At 33.1% G+C, this 24,970-nt stretch overlaps 2 protein-coding genes across 2 annotated transcripts in view; one reads left to right on the plus strand and one right to left on the minus strand.

Annotated features, from left to right (window-relative positions):
• Positions 1-24,970, plus strand: part of MS3_00001965 (uncharacterized protein) — an 88,704-nt gene that overhangs the window by 14,346 nt on the left and 49,388 nt on the right. The window contains exons 7-10 of the mRNA XM_051209496.1: positions 2,465-2,612; positions 2,784-2,867; positions 4,925-5,579; positions 16,947-17,166. Of these exons, the coding sequence (XP_051074954.1) occupies positions 2,465-2,612; positions 2,784-2,867; positions 4,925-5,579; positions 16,947-17,166 (1,107 nt within the window). The remainder of the gene's footprint in view (positions 1-2,464; positions 2,613-2,783; positions 2,868-4,924; positions 5,580-16,946; positions 17,167-24,970) is intronic.
• On the minus strand, positions 19,518-24,642 carry ITFG2_1 (integrin alpha FG-GAP repeat-containing protein 2; the record flags this gene model as incomplete). Its single annotated transcript, XM_035733706.2, has 1 exon — positions 19,518-24,642. The coding sequence occupies exon 1, from the start codon at positions 24,405-24,407 to the stop codon at positions 19,518-19,520; it is 4,890 nt and encodes a 1,629-aa protein (XP_035587828.2). The 5' UTR covers positions 24,408-24,642.

Genomic DNA, 24,970 nt, shown 5'->3' on the forward strand with positions numbered 1-24,970 from the left:
TTGCCGGAGCAGCAGGCCAGTTGAACTGCCCTTCGAAAAATTCTTCCCATCGTCCAAGACGTCGATGGATGTTAGTGATTGGCATCCCATCATCCTCGCAGATTGTTTCACTCACACCAGACTTCTTGCTGCCAGTGGCTCGGATGAGTTGGAAGAGCTTCCGGTAATTACCAGATGCAGCTGCTACTTCCAGCTCATTAGCACGCTTCGACCACCAGGCTTCTCGGTCCTTACGCAAGCTTTGCCCAATTTCGCTACGTAACAACCTTCGTTTGTGGCCAAACTCACGGTCACCCGGAGTAGACCGACGGGCTTCAATGAGTTGTAAGGAACCAGAAGAAACCCAGTGCTTAAAAGCGGGACGTTTCGCGAACCCACAACTGACTGTACCCGCCATTTTCATGGCGTCATGCAATTGCAACCAATGCTTATCTATACTTTTCGGTGGAGTGGTAGCTAGCCTAGAGGCTAGCTTGGTTCGATACTTACTTGCAACAGAAGTTGCAACCAGCTTGCTAATATCAATCCGTTGATGGCGGTCACTTCGTTGTCCACTGAAAAGTAAGGTAAGATTGGCGCAGGCCAGGGCATGATCAGAGTCCAGATAGGTACTCCAAAAGGAGCGGCAGTCTTGTACACAACCACGCCAGCGGTAGCTGATCGCGATGTGATCAATCTGAGTCCAGGCTTGAGATGCAGAGGGAGGACGCCAGGTGGCACATCGGCGATGACTGTGCCGAAAGTTAGTGCTAGCCAGAAACAGGTTGTGGTCTGTGCACAGTTGCAGTAGACGGTCCCCGTTATCTGACCTGCGACCAACGAGTCCCCATCGGCCACCTAAACGACTCTCTTCTGTGCCTAGACGCCCGACCTGAGCATTCAAGTCTCCGGCTAGTACTACAATATCTGTCGGACGCACTTTCTGGAGAAGAACAGATAACTGGTGGTAAAACTCATCCTTGATTGCATCCGGGCTGCAATCTGTCTGGGCATAAGCGGAGATGACGAAAAGACATCGTTTCTCACGTCGATTTCTTCTCACTTTGATGGAACTTTCTAATCTAACAGCACATAACCGACTGTTAATGGGTATCCAATCGATTAGTGCTGCCTCAGCTCTAACTCTTAGTGCGACACCAACGCCAGCGAGACCAGACGAAGATGCCACAGGGTCCCCGGATAAGCGCACCTAAAACAAGCTTTTTGAAGTGACAGATGTAGAGCGAATTTGTAGTACTTCACCAGAGTCTTGAATACGGGTCTCAGATAGACAACAAACATCGATATTAAGACTTTCTAAAGACATAGCCAGCCCTATCTGTTGTCCGACCTGCATAAATGTGCGAACGTTGAAGGCAGCCAATTTGAATGGCGCACGTGGTTTCAGAAAAACTGCTTCAGTACTCATATTCGGTGGTAGCATACAATTTTCAACCGGACAGTGACACGAGAACGTTTAGATAGAGTCGAATTTCCACCAAAGACGAGCCGCTGTATAAGTATAAAAGAGGGTGAATAATGTGGAAAATAGTAATAATAATAATAATGACAATAATAGTAATAATAATAATAGTATTAATAATGAAATTAATTGTAATGATAATAATTTGAATCAATTGATTGTTTTTCGAAGCGAGAAAGTAATTTCCATAGACATAGAGAGTTCATCATTTGTGTGTGGGCTGTGATACTCCCCGGGTGCCCAAACCGAAGCAGGTGGTTATCTTAGGGGGCCACTCCCCGAGCCTTTGACCTAAAGGTCTAACCCTCAAGGCAGTGGAGCATCGTTAGGAGATGCAGTCTCATGGTAGCCGGTGACCAACGATTGGTTCATACGCCATTTGTTCCCTCAGGATACTGAAGCCCATGTACACCATTGGTTTGTGATCCGGTTAAAGCGCCGGACATTCGCTTTTCGTCCTCTCATTTTCGTAAACAACACCCCCGCCACGAGAAGGCAATGAGTAGGACTTCCCTGGCAGAGGCTGTATACGCGCGGCCGTGTGAGAGTATTTCGAGAAGTAGAGCGGACTCTCGGCCGTACCAGGGCATTAGGGGGCAGTTTATGTATTACTTCAATTTGATTGTGTTTTTGTTAATAGATTTGTCAAGGTTTCATCATTTTACATTCTGTGAGTTTGAGGTTAGTTGCTTAGTTTATAGTCACTTCAATCCTCAAGTCATTTGAGAAGATATTTTAAAAGGGCTTTAAATGTATTTCAATAAGCAGCTCAACTAATAATTAAACACTGATATCTTTGTGACAAATTAACTATAGTCATTCACACTCCAATAAATTAAGCTATAGCTAACAAATTCAACCTCCCACTTCACCCTGTTGTAAATGTTCATACATCTGTACACGTTTATCAGTTTTATTATTGTTTTTGTCATCTAAGATAACACTTGTGTGATGATCAGTGAGTCACCCACTCATTTTTTCATTCTATTTCCTATCCTTCAGAATAAACATATTGGTGATTATTCAGACCATAGAAATTATCAAAAACCCCATTCGCCTTTGCGTAATAAACCTAGAGAAGCTCATCTAATTGATTTAGATTTAACACCGAGCCCAATCAACCATCAAAATCTAACCTCTACAATGTTAAGTAAGTTATATAAATGACCTATTCATATATATGCACACCATCTATCCAAGATAATGAAAACTATTTGTTAAAGCTACTATTTTTCGAAACAGTAGTATTAAACCTAACAGGAAAAATATCTGAATTATCCGTTCATTCTTGTAACTAAACAATCATTTTATATTTATTCAGATAGTGAATTATTTCGCTCCTGTTTGAGTGATGTGTCAACTACCACGATGTATGGAGATAATGCCATTCCAAACCAACATTTTGGTGAGTTGCTTTTTCACTTTTAAAATCTTAGTTAACTAATATTTACCCGTTTATTATTTTGAAGGTTTTCACAGAAAATACTCTTTGGAATTTCACCATGGAGTGAATAGTATTTTGTTTTGATTTTAAATTAAACAAAGCGTTTGCTTTTAATCACTTATTCTAATTTATTAGAATCTTTAATATAGTCAGTTCACTATTAACAGCGACAGTATTGAAATCATGTTTATTATCATTATCTAGTCTCAAATCTTTCTAGTTACCGTTTTACTGACTCATTATCATCTATTTTATTTACCGTGTGAAAATAGAAAATAACAGACCTTCGTAAGTAATACCTGTATTTCTCGTGGATTATTGGCTAATATAATTATTAAATAGTTGAAATGGTAAATTTTACTTTTTATCAATACTAAGGAATGCTGAATATTTAAATTGATTTCAGTGCTGGTATGTTTTTGAAAATGTTTTTCGTTTAACTGCCATTTCTTGTCTAATTTGCAACTCTGCTTAGCTTCTGTACTAACGCGATGGTTGTTTGATAGTATTTCGTTATTTTTTAAATAAAATATGATTTGACCAACTGACTAGTGTCAGAGACGGTTTGAAGAAAGTTAGGGCGGCCAAACCAAAACGTGGCATCAGTCCTTCGAGTCACTAACCTCTAGTCTGAACCATGTTAGTAGATTTAGACTACTTGGTTGGGTTCCGCGCGACTATCGCAACCAATAGTTGGAGACTCTCGGTGACATGGCTCAGAATCTATCACAGTGGCGTCGGTGTATACACATTTTGTCTTCCCTTAAACTGTGAGATTACAATTGCTTTATATGTTTCTTTCTGTGAACTAATTGTTTCTTCATGTATTATATCCTTATATGCAATCTTTCTTTAATATATTACTACCATTTAAATAACTATTTGTATGAATTGGGTGTTGACCTTGTTGTGCTATTGAGGTGTGGCAACTTGGACCGATGCATATATTTACCTGGTCCTACATTATAGCTAACTGATTGATTTGATAATAATTATTTATTATTATTTTTATTTATTTTAACACATAGATATTGGTACAAGGAGGCACTAAATACATATGCGCCACACAAATCTCATTCGATATGTGTGAGGGCTGTGATACTGCCCGGGTGCCCAAACTGAAACAGTTGGTTCTCTTAAGGGGCCACACTCCGAGCCTTGGACCTGAAGGTCTGATCCACATGGCAGTGGTGCATCGTGAGGAGATGCAGTCCCGTGGAAGCCGGTGACCAACAATTGGTTCATACGTCATTTGTTCCCGCAGGATACTGGAGCCCATGTGCACCATTGGTTTGTGATCCGGTTAAAGCGCCGGACATTCGCTTTTCGTCCTCTCATTTTCGTAAACAACACCCCCGCCACGAGAAGGCAATGAGTAGGACTTCCCTGGCAGAGGCTATATACGCGTGGTCATGTGGGAGCATTTCGAGGAGAGCGGACTCTCCCCACTCTCGGCCGTAGCAGGGCATTTGGGGGCGATTGATTTGATAAACAAACATTTTTCAGTTTTTTAAAGCTTAAGATTTAATGCAAGCCGTCGAATTATGTGTTAGTAATCATTGTGATTTATTTCACTTGAAACAATCTGTTAATCTTCTATAACGACAAATGAATGACGTTCACTTTGTTTCCAACCTTCTAAATTACCTCATAATTTCTTTTCTACTGCACTAATCTATATTTTCTTCTAGAATCGTATCTTCTATGCCTAGTCTTTTCTATCATCATTAATATTGTTACTACCTCTACTGCTATGGAGTTTACTCTGATAATTTTATTTCACTTATACTAACGAGGTGTGATAACTGGAACCGATATACACATGTATATCAGGTTCTACGTTGCTCACAACTGACTGATCAACTTAATTCTAGTGCATAACAATGTCTGTAACCATCGGTTTGTATGAATTTTGGCAAATCAGATAATTAATTTTCAGAATTCACTTCACTTTATGTTTTGTATTAATGTGTTTTCATGGAGCTTTTCTTAATTGTAACCATTTTTTTTGTTAATAGATCATCTCTACTTACCAAAACCTGATAGTAATCGTGATTCAGCTCAAGTGGCTACAAAATGTAGTATGTCAGTAAATATACTATGTATAGCTTTCGTAGCCTTTTATGAAGATGAATCTGTATTGACACGTGAACAGATAGCTGAAGGAACTTCATTTTCAGCATCATCATCTAATATGAACTCCTCTGTACATAATTGGCGATCAGATGAAGAGAAGTTATTAAAAAAAGATGATTCACTAGGACTGAATGAACAAGATTCACTAAATGCTGATGAGATAAATGATAGCAGTACATTACCAGAACATCAATCACGTAATTGTGGTGACAATAAATATTATGGTCATAATAATAATGATAATTCCGCTGGCTCTTACTCTACAACAACTGGTTGTACAGCGATATTGCCAGGGCCATCAATATTTTTTGGACGATTTCATGGTCTCATACCAACTCCAAATTGTCGGTTAAAATCCGATAGTGGTCGCAATCAATTAGATGATAACGAAGACGAGGTAGATATGCTACATTCTAAGTGTCAACCGATGATTATTAACCGTCAAGATGTAGATACAGGTCGTATGTCTCCTTCGGAATGGGTATCACATTTGAAATATCAATTTTCCAATATGGCCTATCCTCGTGATCATCTATGGTAAGTTTACTGTGTGTACAAAGTTATTCTTTTTTTATGAAACCGAGAAATTATATAATTTGTGGTGAGTTTATCTTTTATGTGGAAGTGTAAATATTTTGAAACATTTAAAAATTACTCAGAACTATAAATCATTTTAAGTAGGACGTTAGAAAAAGAACCAGAATTTTATACCTGTGCGAGAAACACAAAACAGACTTATCAAACCATATTTATTCAAGTAGTTAATATTGTGTGATTAAAGCAACTAAGATTATCCCAAGTTTTATTTTCTGTAAATCCGTCAACACATACTTATTTTGTTAGCATTTGGATACAAAATCTAGCACATATGATTCACCTTATTTAATTATCATCAACTTTAAGTTAAAATCCAACTATTGTTGGATATAAACATACTCAAATTCTCTTCACACTCCATTTTTGACATAATAATACTTAACTTAGATCCCATTATTCTTTTAACTGAAATTCTTTCGACATACCAAAATCCAAAAGAATAACTGCTATTCACAGATTTTGCTATCATTCCATTAGAGTGACTTAATTGAATAATTATACGACCTAGATTGATTATTTATTCTTAGGTAATAAGTAATTCATATAAAGATTGCTCCCATCATTTTTTAAAATGAAAACATGTAGTAGTTAAGGCGCTCAGATTTAGCTTTTGAGTCCCAGGTTCGAACCCCTTCCTCGTCTATTTTAGTTTGTGCAACCGAATAGTATCATTAGATTTCACAATTAGAGTATGGCTCATACTCAAGTAACTAATGAATAAGTTAATTGTATGTTATAGTACATATTTCCTCCTTTGTCTTGAAAGATTTATCTCAGTCGCCTATATGTGAACTAATTGCATGTGACTTAATCAATGTCCATACGTTCTAGTTTTTCATTGTGGATATATTTATGTTTTTTCCAACACAAAACAAATAGAAACAATGAACGAAAACAGATGAATTTTAATTAATTATTGAAACAGGTGCTGTTTGATTGATTTACCCAAGAGGAGGGATACATTATTTTATTATAATTTCAATTATTTTAAGGGAAATTCTATAGTTGCGCTAGTTAAATAGTCAATGTGCAATAATTACTTAAAATTTAAAGGGAATTTTCAAATCCATAAAGAGGTGAGAAACGAAAATTGATTTTGTCTGCATAGTGATTTACTGTCCTCAGACACTTGGATTACATCACAGTGATAGGATGTTATATCTTCGTCTGATCACCTTTTGTGTATTGCTAGCGTAGTCCTATGCTGACCAGCATGCGATGTCATGTCAAACGTTAACTAGGCATGCGTAGTGTATAACTTGGTTAAGATTCACAATGTTATCAACCGAATCCATCATCTCTGTTTAATGTTGTCTCAAGCATTGTCTCAGTACTACCAACCTGATACTTTTAATCTTTGTGAGCAACGGTTTGTAGGTATAAATAATCAAATATTAATTTATGTTTGTTACCTACCTCGCTCATTCTGTTATGACTTCTGTCTCTGTCAATTATCAAGTGACAAAATCGCTAATCAGAATACCAACTTCTATGATCTTGTTCCTGTATTAAATCAATGACATGTTAACCACTACTAGCAATCTTGCGTCAACTCTTGGTCTTTATTGGCCCTCAATATAGTAGCTTCCCGCCTAGACCTGCCCGTTGAATCCAGAACAGAATATCAGCCTGCGCTGTATGAATAATATATTTCAGACATACGTAGTTTATATACAAGCAGAATAGATCGTATCATACCATAAAATGAAAAACAATGATTAAACAGAAACAGGTCAAAAGTGGTTGTGAATGTGGGAGACTGTAACTAATAGATTGGGAATAAATTAAGAATAGTATATCGTATTATAGTAGCTAAAGGGGTCAAATGAAAGCTCATCGGAAAACCAAGAATTTAGATTAAAATTTTTACATTGAGCTAAAACAAGCAATCTATATAAAAGTTTTCTAGTCGAATTATCCTTACAATAAATCTGACTTCATTTTATGTCATTTTAAAAATAGTTTTGACTATATTGACCATAACTATTTTCTAAAATGATTGATCGGTGAGAAGTAGATATTACTAGGCATCAAACTACTAAACTATATAATATGACTCAGAATCGATAACATTGACACTGAAACATTCCTTCTTTGTCTACCCTTTGATTCCTTTGTTTTTCTAAAAATAATCTCATACCCTTGTTTAATCTGCAATTTGATTCTCTCTTCTTGGATCGTATTCTCAATACTTAATGTTTTGTATTATCAATTGCTTTGGTAATCATCTTGATAATTTCATTTGGTTTTGTTGATATAATATGACAACTTAAACCAATGCATGTATATGCCAAGTTCTACATCGTTAATGACTAAATTCTTTATCCATTCTGTAAACTTGATATTAAATACTCATTTTTAATTATTCATGGTTTATTCAGGTCTAACTGTCTATATTGATTAATGAGTTTAGTTTAATGGATTTATACATGTATCTGACTTCTAATTAGTCGTATTACTCTAAATGATGATAAGTAGTTATGAAATTCTTATAATTCATGATCTCAACCAAAAACTTAACAATCTCCACAACCCCCATACTGAAAAAAAATTAATAATTATTATTGTAAATCACTTATTGTACAGTACATAACATTTATTCAGATCAATAATCTCTTTTACTCTTTTATGTGATACTGACAAAAATTCATTACTGTATGATATTTGGCATTTCTAATGATCTGTTTCAAAAGATTTCATGCAATTAGTTCCCTTTATGAATTTAAATAAAGCCAGAACAAATATTGATGCAGAATAATATGAATTCATTATATTTCTAAAACATATTTGCTTGTAAGCAGCTGACGAGAAACCACGAATTCATATTATTCTGCATCAATATTTGTTCTGGCTTTATTTAAAAGATTTCAAACATTTTTTATTGATATGGACCCTTGACACTGCTATAAGTTGCTTTTCTATGCATTTTCGTGTTTAGTAAATTGCATGTGACATTAAACTTTAATACGTGTCTTTTTATTCTTTTTCTAAAGTTTATTGACAATGCAACCATATTTTATATCCGTCTTATTTAACATGATCTTTCATATCTCTTTTTATTCTTGACGTGATTGACTGTTTTTTCATTTCAGTTTTAGTTAACTTGTCTCACGAAAATAATTATTTAACTCAGTAATTATATTTTGAATTAGTTATTGGTAAGGAATATAGATTATAATTTTAAAGCATTAGTTGTCAATTTCAAAATGCATTATGCTTTTTCTCCATATGTAACGGTATAACTAACACAAGTTCATATTGCATATGTTGCATTTAAGTCTTCGCAAAAAAATTCAGTGATTACCGTCAGATGAAAATCTCGAAAATGATTATCATTAAATAAAGTTCAAATTGATGTTATTATGCTAGATACGTAATTTATTTCTATCTTAATAATTTTCTTGATGATGTCATGTGGATGATTTCTACCAGAGTAATTAGCATTGAATAAAGTTGGATACGAAATTAGACCGGTGTTCAATCCGAACCAGTTGTAAATTATTAAACATAGTGTATTTATCTGGTGATGGTAGATTATTCATCTAAATTCATCGTTGCTGAGTGGACGTAACTCATGGTTTTATAAAACCTTCAGCATCAACAGTCCATTGCATTTACCAAGCAAATTGGGTTTGGACACACATATGTATAAGTTCAACTGACTATAAGAGCATTAAATTAATGAATGAATCATTTTAGATTGTAGGTTTGAAAATGCGCTTCATCTATTTCGGTTTAGCGTAAAGTTGTGTACATAAACCTGTACTCGATAAATGAGTTACATGCTTTTTTCTTTATGAATGTGCACAGAATAACAATATTTCTTAGTATCTCAGTCCTAGAGTAGTATTGCACCTCATTTTATTCCAAGTTGAAGTGCGTTCCTTAGTACAGCATAGTAATCTTACGGAACGTCACAAAATTCCAATAAAAGTTTAATCAGCATTGAATAAATTAGTAGATATGTATTACCCTTAGTTCGATTTCTTTTCAATATTTTTACACTGTGCACCATACAGCAAGTAAGTAGTACGTGATTGTGAAAGACCAACAATGACACTAACTACCTAAATCTATATAGATTAAAAAGGCACACAAACAACGTACTAGTTACATATCTTTTTGGGATCCATTCTAAAAGAAAATTTCATCAGTTTTTGGTGTGTTAGACTTACTTTCTTAAAGTATTTATCGAGCACTCAATCATTATCTGATCAGTTTTACAGAAATTATCAAAAGTCTTACAAATCTATTTCAAACTGAACAAAAAATGCATTTTCAACAGATTAAACAGTTTTACAAGTCGATTTTTATAGAGAAAGAATTTAATTTAATACTATTTTAACGATTAATTCATTATAATAAGGTGACTGATTATGCTTGTTTTGTTATGATATTGATTTATTTTCCAATGTTTAACGTTGAATAAGTTCATCATGTCTCTTCTTATTGTTTATACTTCTACTGGGGTTGGGGGGTATTAATTAATACTCACTAACTAACTGGTTGGTTGACTAATAAATGCGGGTCGTATTCTATTATTAATCGCCAGCTTAACTAATTCTATTCTTATTTCATCTGTGTACATGTTTTCGGAATTTTGCATTTATAAAATGTTATTTTTGGAATGCCTATGATACTGTTAATAAATATTCATGGTAATAATAACAATATTTCTCATCGGCTCATATCAAGCTTTCGTACTGATTTTCACTTCATTAAATAAATACTGAACCTTTAGAAGATTTGTAACTTGATTACATGAATGAAACAAGACCATCCTTTGTTATGTTGCGTTTGCTTGGTGAAAGGATTATTTTACATTTGATAACTTCTATTTTAAATTTTTGCCGAAGTATTAACCGACTGATGTATAAAAATCAGGTCATATATTCATTGTAACAATTTTAGCCTGATGATTATGATGTTTAAACTTCAGATACTAAGCTCCGGGTTTGAGACCATGTCCATGTACTTTGGTTTGGTCAACTGCGTAGTATCACTATTCCATACGCTCATACTCGAATACCTGGTGAATAAGTCAATTTTAACTTTATTCAGTTTAATCATCGCGTAGTAACATCACTTATTACCATCATTAAAACAAAATTATAAAACTCTTGGTTATAAAAATAAGTTTTTGCCTTGGATTCATTGGCATTCGATGCACGTGTGCTTAGCAATATTAGTAATTTTTTGAACATAGACAGAATATACTGAAACATATCAGTGTGAAAATTAGCATTTAAGATATGAGGATATTGACTGTACTTCAAACAAAACGTTAATGGCATATACATTTTAAGTAATGGTTTCTTGCTATTTGTTTAATATTCTCGACTTCAGATGTTTTGATTTGTCAGTAATTAATGAAAAAATAACATCAAAATTACCTTGTACCTACAAGTAATTAGCAAGATGATCGTTATATAGGAATTTATCAGTTTTTAGTCAATGGTTACAAATTTTTCACACCTATTTTATAGCTACCACTGTTACACTTCTATATATTGATTGGTAAAATCTGAAAAAAATGTGATAAAAATAGTTTTACTTATCAAGAATAATGTGCATTATATAACTATCTAATTTAAACCTAAAACGTAGGAATTTATTCAAATATCGAATTGACGAGCTGATATCATTATATTTGACCCATAGTCCGAAAATTTAAGAAGGTTGGCATAAATAGCATTGAAATAAGTGAGTATATGTTTAAACGAATAAATATGTGGTTTTACGAGTGTATACTATTCGGGAATCAGTTATTCACAGATTTCACACAATCTGCGGACGTCGAAGTATGTCAATAGTTTAGAGTCAGTTGAAAGGAGAATTATTCCTCGTTAATCATTGGATGGATTACGTAACCTCTTTTTAAATATTTGAACGATTATTATTTCATTCTAGTATGTTAGACCACTGCTTCATGTAGCCTTCCAAGCAACCTAGTCTGTTCCTTGATCAGAAGCCTGCTACCGAGCAGGACTTTCTTGACATGGCGTATGAACACACAATCATGCTAATGCATTTCAAGAGGAAGAATAGGCTTTCCTCACTCTCGACCGTACAATAGCATTTGGAGGTGAAGAATAAACATACCTATTTGATTATGGCATGTTAATTCACGTCTCTAATTGTAAATTACGATTGTTATAATGATAACTTATCTAATAATTGTATATAAAAAGAGATTCACGCTGTGAAAGTCGTTAAACTTCTTACAGTTTTCTAGTAAAAACTAAAATCATTCGTGTAATCATAACCACTAATAATTCATGGAAATTCTAACATTCATCTATCTAAAAGTCAAATATATATTACACTATGATAGATCTTCATGAACTTAGTTAGTAACAAAATTTCAATCTCAAAAAAAAAACATAACTCTGTTATTGTTTTGCTTATTGTGTCATTTATTATCATTATTATTCTGTGACTAATAAAGGTAATAATTTCTTATATGAATGGCTTTTCTAAACTATTAGTTAGAACGTTTATTTGTGATAAGCATGATGAAAACTATTTCATGGTAATATGTGCACATCTATCTATCTATCTATATCTATATATATCTATATATATATATATATATATATATATATATATATATATATGCGCTCATTTGTGTTTTGTATTGAAAAACAAATTAGTTTCAGCAGCTATTTATTGATTTGTTAATCAGATATCGATTCAATCTATACACATGATAATATGAATCATGCCAGTATATTTGTGTATGACTTACTTTATGTGTTTCTAATGATGTTTTGATTTATTATCTAGACAAATAGTAGTGTAAGTATTACACTTATTGTTATCATGATCCGTTACCGCTAAAACTGACTTATTGAATTCTACTTTATTAAGAATCAATATTGGAAGAATCTTTGAGTTATTCAATGAATATTAGTTGTCGTCATACGTTGATTAGAAAAAGAGTAGTTTATTTTGGAATATTACCGTTATTATTCAATTTTTTTAAACGCTAATGAACGTATACTGGTAAATATTGGTTAGAAATTATTTATTTTCACTGAATAAATGAATATTTTAAAGTGAAATGTTTTTAATTTGCTACTGAGATTAATTTTAACCAGTTAAATAAATCAGTAGAAATGAAGATTATTTTCCAGAAGATTCGTTAGTTCTCTATTATTTTAACATGCGTTGAATCTGTTCAGCTCGTGAATATAGAATGCACACCTAATAGATTTTGATTGGCTCTAAATTCAATTCAAAAACAAGAGTGTTCCAACTGTGTAACAAATCTGACACCTCAAAAAATGATGACACTTTGAAATGGGAATTCGCCCAAAATAATGAATCCAAAATTATTCATTTGTAACCAGTGTAAGTTAATACAGAGCCAAACTAAACAATGAGAATAAAGTATGTGATACGTGCAAACAGAAACTAGATACACTATTGAGTGGATGGTATATACTGAACAGTGTAACTGACTAATTTGTAATATACTACTTTTTGGATGTAATTGGGTTTTGTTTTCCTGATCGTACAAATCTGTGTAACCTAGTTGTTAAATGTTATATACTTGTTAGAAATTAAAGATAATAAATCCGAATCTGCACATTATTTACTATCAAATTTTTCTTTCATCGTACACACCTTATTTTCAAAATGAACACTAATGCTTCCAGTGTTACATCTTGAATTCGAACTCCAACCCATCTACTTCGATTTTTCTAGCCATGTATTGTTGGTATTCACGATACGAAAAATATAGACCGAATATGTGTACATCAGCCTGTATATCGTTTCTGAGTTTTGTTTAAGAAGCGATTCTAGACTTAGTCTGTGGTTAAAGACCATAGATGCCATGTCCCTGATTTATTTTCAGTCCCTTAAATGCATTCTTGACTTCTCTGAAATTTAAGTTTAGTGCTTTTTTGTACATTGTATTCTCTGATTGCAGTTCTTCGTTTTGAACAAGATTTCTTATTAGTGACGGTTTGTAATTTATCGTTGTTGGTATTAAAATCGCGCTCGTACAGCACTTATGCCGACCGTTGCTGCTACCTTAACGTGGTGGTCGGGCTTGCCTGTCGTAATGAACCAATCGCTCTTATCATGCCAGACAAGTCGGTTGAAGAGCGGTAAGACTAAAAGCAACAAAACTAAGGTCCGAAGGCGAAGTCGTACTTCTGACTGTACAGAGATGTGACGGCAGTAAGGTGTTTCCTTCAGACAACCAGTATAACAACGATGCTGCCTTCCCACAAGGAGGGGTAGGTTAGAAAAGGTCGACCCTAAAAATCCACACCTCTCCTTATCCCACGGATTTCCGTCTCCGGCGGTCAGGTCTCAACAAGTACGGTGCTAACACGAAAACTACTCACAATAAGGTCGTGTATGACCAACTTCAAGCAGTTATCTCTTGGGTATTGCTGTCATGTTCTCAGATCACTAAGACCACTTCTAACCAAATTTCCTTTTCAGGTACCTCTAGAGGAACCCTTCCACGGTATGGGCAACCGAGAAGTGATAACCGCCCTCATACCTCTAACAACAATCAAGACCACTGTTTTCATAATCAACCTCCTTATTCATTTCCTATTATTCCTCCTACATCGACTTTCAACACTAAACTTCCTCTTTTGGCTTCTTCAGAAAGCTAAGCACTCAGACATATTAATTATAGCAGGTGATTTTAATGATCAGGTAGGGAGAAAGACATTTAGGTGGGTGTTTTAGTATTCCAGCCCAGCGAACAGATAATGATGATCTGCTGCGACTGTGCTCAGACAGTCGTTTATTTTTAGCAAGCACCAATTTTAAGCATAAAAAGAGACATCGTCTAAAATGGCGACAGCCTGCACCAAACCAACGGTGGACTCATATAGACCATATTATCATCAGTCATCGTTGGAGAGGGTCGAAAGAAGACTGTCTCTCGTTCTGGAATACCCGTTTGGACTCCGTTCATTCTCTAATATGAGCACGCATTTGCTTGCGCCTCGCTGAACACACAAAAACCACATTAAGAAGACCCGTTACAGTTTAACCCAGTGAGGAGATAGTCAAAAGTAGATTCCAGGAAAAACTGAGGTCAGCTGTGGAAAAAGCAGTGACATGTATCAGTGTTTCTAACCAAGGAATCACGAAAAACCAATGGATTTCTTCTAAGTCTATTGCACTGATATATTCTCTTAAATTCATCCCATCAGGCTCTGAACACGATGAAGAGCAAAAACAAGTCAGATATAAGTTAACCAAAAGTCTAAGGAACGACCGTGAGCAGTGGTGGGCAACGAAAGCAAAAGAGATGGAAAAGGCGGCGGCTATAGGGAACACAAGATAGCTTTACAGACTAATAAAAGAAACTGGAATTAATAAGTCAGGTGTAAGTCAGACTATTTCGGAAAAGGACGATACTCATCTGCTCCCAGACCAGACGTTCAGGACGATGGGTGGAAAATTTTAAGGAGCAGTTCAGCTGGCCTTCAGCTACTCTACAACTACCCACCGTTCACAGACAGTGTGAATGGAACATTGAAGTAGGCCCCCGACTCTAATTGAAATTCAAAAAGTTATAGCTAATCTGAAATGAGGAAGGGCAGCTGGTCCAGATGGATTAGCTGCAAAGGTCTTTAATGATAGTGGTTCAGTTTTAGCGATTAGGTTGACTAATATTTTATCTAAAATCTGGGAGTTGGATGTAATCTCTTCTGACTAGTCGCTATCACTTATTGTCCCAATATATAAGAGAAGATCAAAATCATCCTTTGATAAGCATAAAGGGATTAATTTGGTTAATATAGCATCTAAATTGCTAGCTTCAATGATCATCGGACACTTAACAAAGACCACAATGCGCAATGCTGACTAGTTTGAAGACGGTTGGAAGAAAGTTAGGACGGCCAAACCAAAACGTGGCGTCAGTCCTTCGAGTCACTAACTTCTGCTCTGAGCCATGTTGGTAGATTTAGATTACTGGGTTGGGTTCCGCGCGACTATCGCAACCAATGGTTGGAGACTGTGGGTGACATGTCTCAGAATCTATCACAGTGGCGTCGGTGTATACACATTTTGTCTTCCCTTAAACTGTGAGATTACAATTGCTTTATATGTTTCTTTCTGTGAACTAATTGTTTCTTCATGTATTATATCCTTATATGCAATCTTTCTTTAATATATTACAACCATTGAAATAACTACTTGTATGAATTCGGTGTTAACCTTGTTGTGCTATTGAGGTGTGTCAACTTGGACCGATGTATATATGTACGTGGTCCTACTTTGTAGCTGATTAACTGACTTAAGAACTTTGACCGATTAATCTTTTTCGATATATATGCATGCTGAACAGTTTGCTTTGAAGAACCTTTACTCACAAGTGACGGTTTTCTCGGTATGCGGCTAGCAGTGAAATTTAAAACGTGCGTTCATCCTATTTGTGAGTATTCATTTGGATGTACCTAGATCCTAGTGTTGATGTCCACAGTGAAGTCGAACTCCAGAACTTCTTGGTTCACACACGCCCTACCTTCTAACTTACTGGGTTCTAGTAGCTCAGTGGATAATGCGTTAGCGTTTGCACCACAATACTGTGTTTGATTCCTATATTATGTTTATCTTCCTCTTATTATCATCTTTTCTTTTCCTTCTTTCAATTTTCACTCATCGGGGTGATTCCAACTTTGGTAATATAAGCGTGTAAATTTTGCTGCTCGGTCCCATATTGTTTACAACTCAATCACAACTTATTTTACAAAAGTCTTTCTTTAAACTTGACCTAATATTGAATTTCAATTTATGCATTTTGCAATTACATGCAAACTTAATAGAAGTCAAATCGTTTAGTAGGACAGAGACGTTACATCAATAATTTTGTCATCATAGTGATTATTAAGTAGGTTAAGTGTGTAGACTATCCTTCCATTCTTATACATCACTGAATACAATCATCATCGTTCCTCTCTAATTTGCAGTTACATTTTCATTTCACCCTCCGTTTTTTAGTCATGTTTGCCCCACAGGAATAATTTAATGATTTTTATCATACATATAGGAATGTACTGTTACATTCACCAAATCAAACATTCATTTCATTTCTCTGAGTAAAATAAATTCGTTTTAAGCATTTTACAAAAATATTCATGTCATTTTATATTATGTCCTTAGAACAAAATTGTACACTTTCTGATTCAGGTTTATTCACTTGCATTGTTTTTGTAAAAAAAAAAAAACATTTTAACTGTAAACCAATTTGTAAATTGATTAAATTTATACTGTTTTTGTTTTGTATGTGTTCATGGCATATATTTCTCTTCATGTATGTTACAGTTTCGTCGGTGGTTTATGGCATATGGAACTTTCTAATAATTTTTTGGTTATACCACGTGGTCCATCGATAAATCAATACTACTCCTCCACTCAGTTATGCTTTAATATCCAACTTTTTGGAGTTCACTTATCAGAGTGTTTATTTCCTAGTCAAACCATCACGACAACAAAGAAAGCGAATGAACTGAGGACACAAAATATAAAATTGGAATCATTTGAAGTTAGTTTAACTAAAGTTCTTAATTTTTTCGATCTAAAATTGTGTAATGATTTGTTTTCATTCACAACACACTTTACACTAGTAATAATAGTACTTTTCAAAACGATATTAGACATATCACACATGAATTTTGATGATATGACAGTTAGACCACGTGTAAGGGAAATTGTGGTTTTGTCTGACAAAGATACTCTCGTTTAGAAAACATTTTCAAACTTGCTGATTCTAATGTTCAGTCTATACTGTAGATTTTGTAGCAGTCAACTTTAAACCGTACTGTAAGCAGATTTTTCCATAGAAGTTCGTATACACATTTTTTTAACTCTTTACCTGTAATGTTCAAATGAGTTGTTAGAAAATCTACCATGCAGTCACTTTCGTCAGTGTCTCATTACTGTAGACTAAAATAAGAAATGTAATCAATACCACGACCACGCAATCAGGTAATGGCTTCAAATTAGTATGCTATATTCCCTACTTACTATTGTGTTGGAAGAAACGTAAGGTCGGTTATACCACAATCAGATATTAATTCTTAGTGTTATTTGCTTAGGGGGATGTACATGCTTCCTGACTGGTGTGTGCATAATAACCATAATATATTGCTGAAAGTTATCAGTTTCATGTCTTAGAATTAATTGTCATCAAACAACTGCATTCACTCTACTATCTTCACCTGAATCTTATTCTTTTTTACTTTTCATTATCGACTCCTTATTTTCTCGACTTATCATCCTTTTACCATACACTATTGTTATGATCTTCATTTGTCTAGTTTTTTTCTCATTTATTTCATATTCGTTTACTAATTATGGTGTGATAACGTAAAACGTTACACGTATGTCCCAGGTCCTGATTTACAACTGACTATCTATATGATTAGTAACAGCTAATTCTTTGGTTTGTGGTGTATTATATGTATCCATATGATATCAGTCAGATTCCTCCTAGTTTCCTACGCTTGTTCACTATCCTGAGAAAATTTTATAATTCCGGGACTTACCGGTTGTGTGTGTGAGATTTAAGTGAAATACAATTTAGTGGGATACCAAAGTCAATAAAAATAACGTAGTTCTAGTTTCTTTTCAAATTAAATCGCTTTGTTATTTTTTGGTTTAATAGACTAGAAATTTTTTAGAGAATAAAACTCAAGTCATCATCAAACGTGTGGTAAACTCAGTCAGACGTGATGCAATCGTTTACATGCCGTTTAGGTTTTTGGTGAAGCATGGATCTTCTTTTTTTCAATAATAATTACGTTTACTGCATAGTGCGTTTTGCTAACAACTGATTTGAAACTTGGTTTCAACGAAATGCTTTTTGACTCACCTCTGAATGGTAGGGTGATGTAGACAGGTATTTCGGTTCCGAATTTGTAGTAGATGTCATATACTATAACCATCCCATCGATTTATAAATTCTATAGGATAACCGTTCTCCATTAATGTTTAATTCAGTAACCTCACTTCATCATCAGTGGTATCGTTCGTACGAATATGACCAATCCTATTAAATCGACCCTTTACAAGCCCCTTTTATATTGAATTGTGCAATGGCTATGATAACTAAGATACTGTTTCACCCAAGTTGGCTTTCTAAAAATGTATCGCCCTATTGAAACATCTCTTCTACTTATAAATATATATAAGAAATGAAGCTGGTTATCGTCTTCATTTCCTCTTATGCTTCCATTCGTCTAGTTCACCCTTTAATTTTTCACGCATAAATGTTCTCAATATGTATATATATGATAAGATTGTTCGAAATGTGCTGCACTACCACGTAGTTCTGATAATCTTTATATTATTACGCTATCCAAACAGATTTGTTGTTGCATATGATGATAAATGCAGTTCACTAGTTTACCTCCTATAGAAAGTTACACTATGTGATGATGTTATCATTTATTACCCTGATACAACAATGTCTTGTACAAATAAAGGTAATCATGAACAAATTCAATTAATCATAAGAGACCTTTTTAACGCTAATAAAGAATTTATTACATTGTCTACTATTTACATACACTGCTCAATTCGTCTTACAAGGTCATATTGTAGACAAATGATGTAAGTAGAGAAAAAAGGTGGTGTTCCGGGCAAATTGGTAATAGAAAAAATTATATATAGCACAAAAAGCTACATGAATACAATACATAGTATGCTAAGTTGAGATCATTGTACTTTTTGTATGTGCGTTTGTTCACATTATCTTTAGATATGTATGTATCAATGAAGTTTCTGTGTATAGTGTCCACTTTGTTTTATTAATTAATTAGCGTCATCGTGTAAACGATGGTTTCCTACATCTTTTTTTCATCATTTATATAATTATTATTATCACTTCTGAGTTCATTTGTTTTGGGTTGGTTTCTTTAGGGCATTCTCAATGAGTTTGTAATTAGTATTATTCACACTATTACTATTATTGTTATTTTGTTCAACAGTAAAATTCAACTTCGAATGATTATCTTCTTTCATCGTTGTTGTTGTTGTAGACTGTGGAAATCTGGCACTTCTTAATGGTTTAACATTTATAGTTTTTGATTTCAGTGATGGTTGTAGTGTCAATGTTGAGAAAGGAGGCAAAGATGAATGAAGAGTTAAACTATTCACATTATTGTTCACTTCAGTATTATCTTTATTTGACTCAATATCCGTTAATATTTTATTAACATTCGATTTGATTAATTTTGATTTGTCGTTTAAAATGAATGGTGGAGGTGGCGGCGGTGGTGGTAATGGCAGTTCATAATCTAGTGGCCAATATTTTTCAGATTTTTTGTTTTTATTCAACTCTGATCCTCTTGTAGAATTATTGTTTTTACTTTTATTGTTAGTTTTGTTATCGGAAAATGTTTGAATGCTGTATGTATTATCCCCTGTTATTTTAAGCTTTTGATGTCTTGGTGGTCGCATTGGTCTATTATTATTATTATCATTACTATCAATAATATTATTATTATTATTCCCAGTTAGTTGATTACTACAAGCAGGATGTGGTAGTGTGCTAGTACTATTATTATTAATAGTATTCAAAGTGTTTGTAGGTGGCGGTTTTACTGAAGCAATCGGAGGTAGTTGTTGTTGCGGCGTTGAATTGAATGGATTCATTAATATCATATTGGGATAATTTATCGGCTCAATATGTATTAAGTCAGTGACGTATTCGTCAATTGGTAATTTTTTAGTGATTGATTTCATTTGATTACTGACTGATTCCCTTGTTGTCTCATTGGATGACAAAATTATTGACTTATTATCAATGTACTTATCATGGTACATTGGTAGATAATCTGTATGTTGTTTGATATGCTCTGGTTCTATGAATGGTGTAGCATATTCAGGCTCTTTAGGTAATAAGAAAAAAGGTTTCGGCAATTCAGGACCTAGAAATTTCACATCAATTTCACTGTGCACTTGTCGTGGTTCCTGTTGTGTTGGTGTTGATAGTGGATGACTGTCTCTCTTTGACATTCGATCACGTTTCAACCATTTACATGTTTGTTCAATTTTACGTCGACTTGCAGACAACCAGTTATTTCTTAAGTTTATATTACTCTTCTCATTATTCTCTAGTCTAGCTCGTGCTGAAACTATTAATCTAGTTCTTCTAAATACACCTTTTAAGCTTGCTCTACTACTTGTTAGTATGGATTTTCCAGCCTTTATACTTGCAAAATCACTATTATCTAGACTCTTGTCTCTCCATGGTAGGGCACTACGACGAATGCTACCAGTCGATACAGGAGAACGTTTCTTTTTCGTATCATAATGTCTTAATAAATTAATTGGCGCTTCTGTCGGTTGTTGCATTGATTGCTCTTCCATCTTCTTCTTGGCTAATTGTTTAGCGCTTCTTCGTAGATTAAATGGAATCATTCCGGTTGATGAATGTGTTGGTAATTCAATCCTTGTATTCTGATATAAATCTCCTATACTTCTACTTTTACGTGGTGCAGGTAACGGTGGCAGTAGAGCATCAGGTGGCTGTCTGTGTGCTCTCACTGACTGATTATTATCAATCTGTAAAAGAGTTTGAACACTTGCACTCGCCTGTAAAGGTTTTCCATGTATATAAGTGCTTCTCTGACTATTCCGTGCCCGCAGATGAGAATTAACTAATAAATCTGGTTGACTATGTTTTCTTACCTGTAAAATTGATTTTTTATCATCATCGGAGTATTCAGAAGCACGATTCGATTCAACAATATTAGATCTTTTTCTTTCTCGGTTTCTCTGTGTTTTACTCTTAAATATAGATTCCTTATCGGTATCATTAATGTTGATAATTCGATTCAACGATTGTGTTTCTAAATCAGTAATACTTTGATTACTCAAATTTTGTACATTATTTGCATGATTTGCAAAAATACTGTTTTGTGTTTCATTACTATCTTCCCTTCTATGTGATTTTGGTCTCACTAATTGGTGACCAGTTTCATTTGTTTTTGAAATACAAGGTAAATGTTTCATTGTGCAACCACAAAATGAACATTGTTGTCGTCTATTATTTGTGCAATTACTACATGATGTAAATAAATTACAACTGGAAGATAAAGAATAACATTCATGTTTTTTAAGTGATTCACTTACTTTATTTAATCGTTTATTAATGAGTTTTCTATGCTTGATGGATGATGATATCATGTATTTGTGATGTGTATTTCGTTTTAATCGTATACATAACCAAATAATAATGATAATGCTGATGATTATAAAACATAACGCAGCTATTCCAGCTAAAATAATTAAAGTGTATGCTTCATTCGATATTGTTGTTGCATTCTCCAGTATAATTGATGGGCTATTGTATAATGTACTTCCAACTCCACCACTAAGTATCATATCTTGTCGTGTTTGTAAAATTTCTTCTAAATTAGGACTTTGTGTTTTATTCAATTTCCAGCATGGTTTTAATATCTCTAACGATTTCATATCTTTACCATAAATATCTGGTCTAATTTTACAATCAACATGTTCTTCCATGTAAAGATCATTTGGTGTTAATGTTAAAAAACTTCTTCCAGTCCATTGATTTTTTCCATAACATGTGAAGTTGATTGCTTCATTTAAATATTTTTGAAATCCAAACGCAATATTAGTTGTTGTAATCAATTTTTGTTGTTTCTGTGACTGTTTACTTTGTATAAATTGTTTACTCATTTGATTAATAAAATGTCGAAACCATGCTAATCGACAATCACATACAAAAGGATTTCCAATAATATTTAAACCACCTAACCAATAAATTTGATTTGATTCATATATTCCATAATCTAAATTATCAATTGATAATTCTTGATTATCATTGTAATATTCTTTTTCAATTAACCAAGTTGGTTTCAAAGGGATAATACTTTCAAATGGTTTTTTAAAACCTAATGCATATGCACATCTTTCCATAGTCATCAAATAATTATAACTTAAATCTAATCGTGATAAATGATGTATTTTATCATTAGATGTATATTCTTCTTGAGTTTCATTTTCTATATGATATTCTTGTATTGTTAGAAGTTGATTTTGTGTCAATACTAAACTATTTAATTCATGTAAATTCTCAAATAATCCTGGTGGAATATATTCTAAATAATTTCCAGATAATATTAAACTTTTTAATTGTTTCAAATGTGTTAAACCTAAATTTAAATAAACTTGTTCATTTATATTTTCTTGTATCGTTTGATTGGCACTTTCATTCTTTTGATATATAAATGGAATAAACATATTGGATTCTAATTGGCAATTAATCAAACTTAAATGTTCAATACTATTTTTAATTGGTTGAAGTATTTTTTCCCAATTCGCTTGTTTACTTTCTAATTGAACACTTATTAAACGTATAGAATTCAAATGTAATTCATTTAATTTTGATTCATTTATAACAGTATTATTATTATTATGTAATTGAATCCAGTTCTTATCAAATAATTCTAAAGGATTTTCACTTAAATGTAATACTTTTAAATGATTTGATATTGAATTATCTGGTATATAATTGATACCAATTGATGTAATTTGTAATTCTTCTAAATAAGGCCATTGTACAGTAAATGTTTCAGGTAATTTCTCCAATGGTATTTGATTAGAATTGATGCTAAGTAATTGAAGATGATGAAATTTTTTAATAGCAGTTAAAAAGTTAAAATTAGGAAATTGATTAAAACCTATGTATAATTGCTTCAATTGTCTACCTAAATAAAATAAGTTTAAACTAAATAAATCTTTATTTTCATTATTGTCAATGAGATTAGTTAGTCCACAATTTTGAATATTTAACTGTTCTAAATTTCTATTAACATAATCACCTAAATTTAAGTTTAAAATTGTTTCGTTAGATTTTATATTTGTTTCATCAGATGATGACAGTGTATTACCTATTGTCCTTTGTAAATTTGTTCCATCCAAACTGAATAATTTTAATGTATACAAATATTTTGCCCATATATGAGAATTTTCTAATAATTTCCAACCATCACCAGTTTGTTGTTCTATTCTTAATTTTAAGAGTTTATTTTCTAAATTATTAAATGGAAATGCTTCATTATGTATTCTATTCAAATTATTGTTTATCATGGTTATAATTTCCAAATGTTTCATCCAACCATGAAATGCATACTGTGGTATACCAATAGACATATCAATATTTTCTAAATGAAGTGATTTTAAATTGTGTAGATTTTTTAATTCTTGAAATAAATTTCCAGATACTTTTTTCAATTCTCCACTGAAAAAATTTCTAATATAAAGTACTTCCAGATCAGATAAACCTTTAAAACATCCATGTTGAAATATGTGCAAAGATAATCCTTTCAAAATAAGTTTACGTTCAATAATTCCACGGTATGTTGCTATGTCATTAGGATTATTCTTCATAATATTTTCAAATGTACCAGATGTACATATTTCAATATCGGGATTATTTTCAATATGTATAGTACTAATTGAATAGTTATTATCGGATTGAATTATTATTGGTAATCTATTGCCAAACTGTGATGTAATATCTTCTCTACAAATAATCATTTTAGCGGTTGGATGTATTGGATCCGATTGTTCAATACATGGTCGGAAGTGTTCTGATCCACGTAAATAGTCTACAAGATGATGATCAGATTGTAATGAATTATTTTCATATAACTCGATTGCATGTGTTGTCATCACAAATAATAACATACCATAAATATACAAACATAATGTTGCAAGGCAGATTAGTTGCTTTCTTTGATAAACAAACATTTTAATTCCATGTTGAATATTTACTTATGTTTATCGATCACATGATTCGTGTTAAAGAAAGTACAATTTATTTATTATGTAGATAAAATGCGGATTTTATATCGATTGAATTATTGGTCTGTCATTTTTTAAAGATATTTATGCTTTAAAATATTCCATATTTCTATGATTAACTGATTGATACTTAATTTCCATAGTAGTCAGTTCACATTACTTCAGCATGGCTTTCTATAGTGATTACGAAAGTGAATCCTTCTTGGTTATATACACAATTTTATGTTAGATTCTAATTGGTCTATTGATTGTGCATGATGTTGATTTATTTTATGAAATGATTGGTTAATAATCACTGTCTTTTCTTAATTTTGACGACTACTAACTACTGTCTAGCATTAACATCTAATTTAGGGCATCAGTAATGTCTAACTACTTGTGACCAGCTATCCAATAGTATTATGTATTTTCTGTTGTTTTCATTATCTATTTTAACCTATTGTAATAGTAGTAATCTACTTTTTTGTTGTTCTGATGACTCATAAAAAGGTGTACTTTTACCTTAGCTA

The sequence above is a fragment of the Schistosoma haematobium genome, chromosome 1 (assembly GCF_000699445.3).
Source record: "Schistosoma haematobium chromosome 1, whole genome shotgun sequence".
Taxonomy (NCBI): Eukaryota; Metazoa; Platyhelminthes; class Trematoda; order Strigeidida; family Schistosomatidae; genus Schistosoma; species Schistosoma haematobium.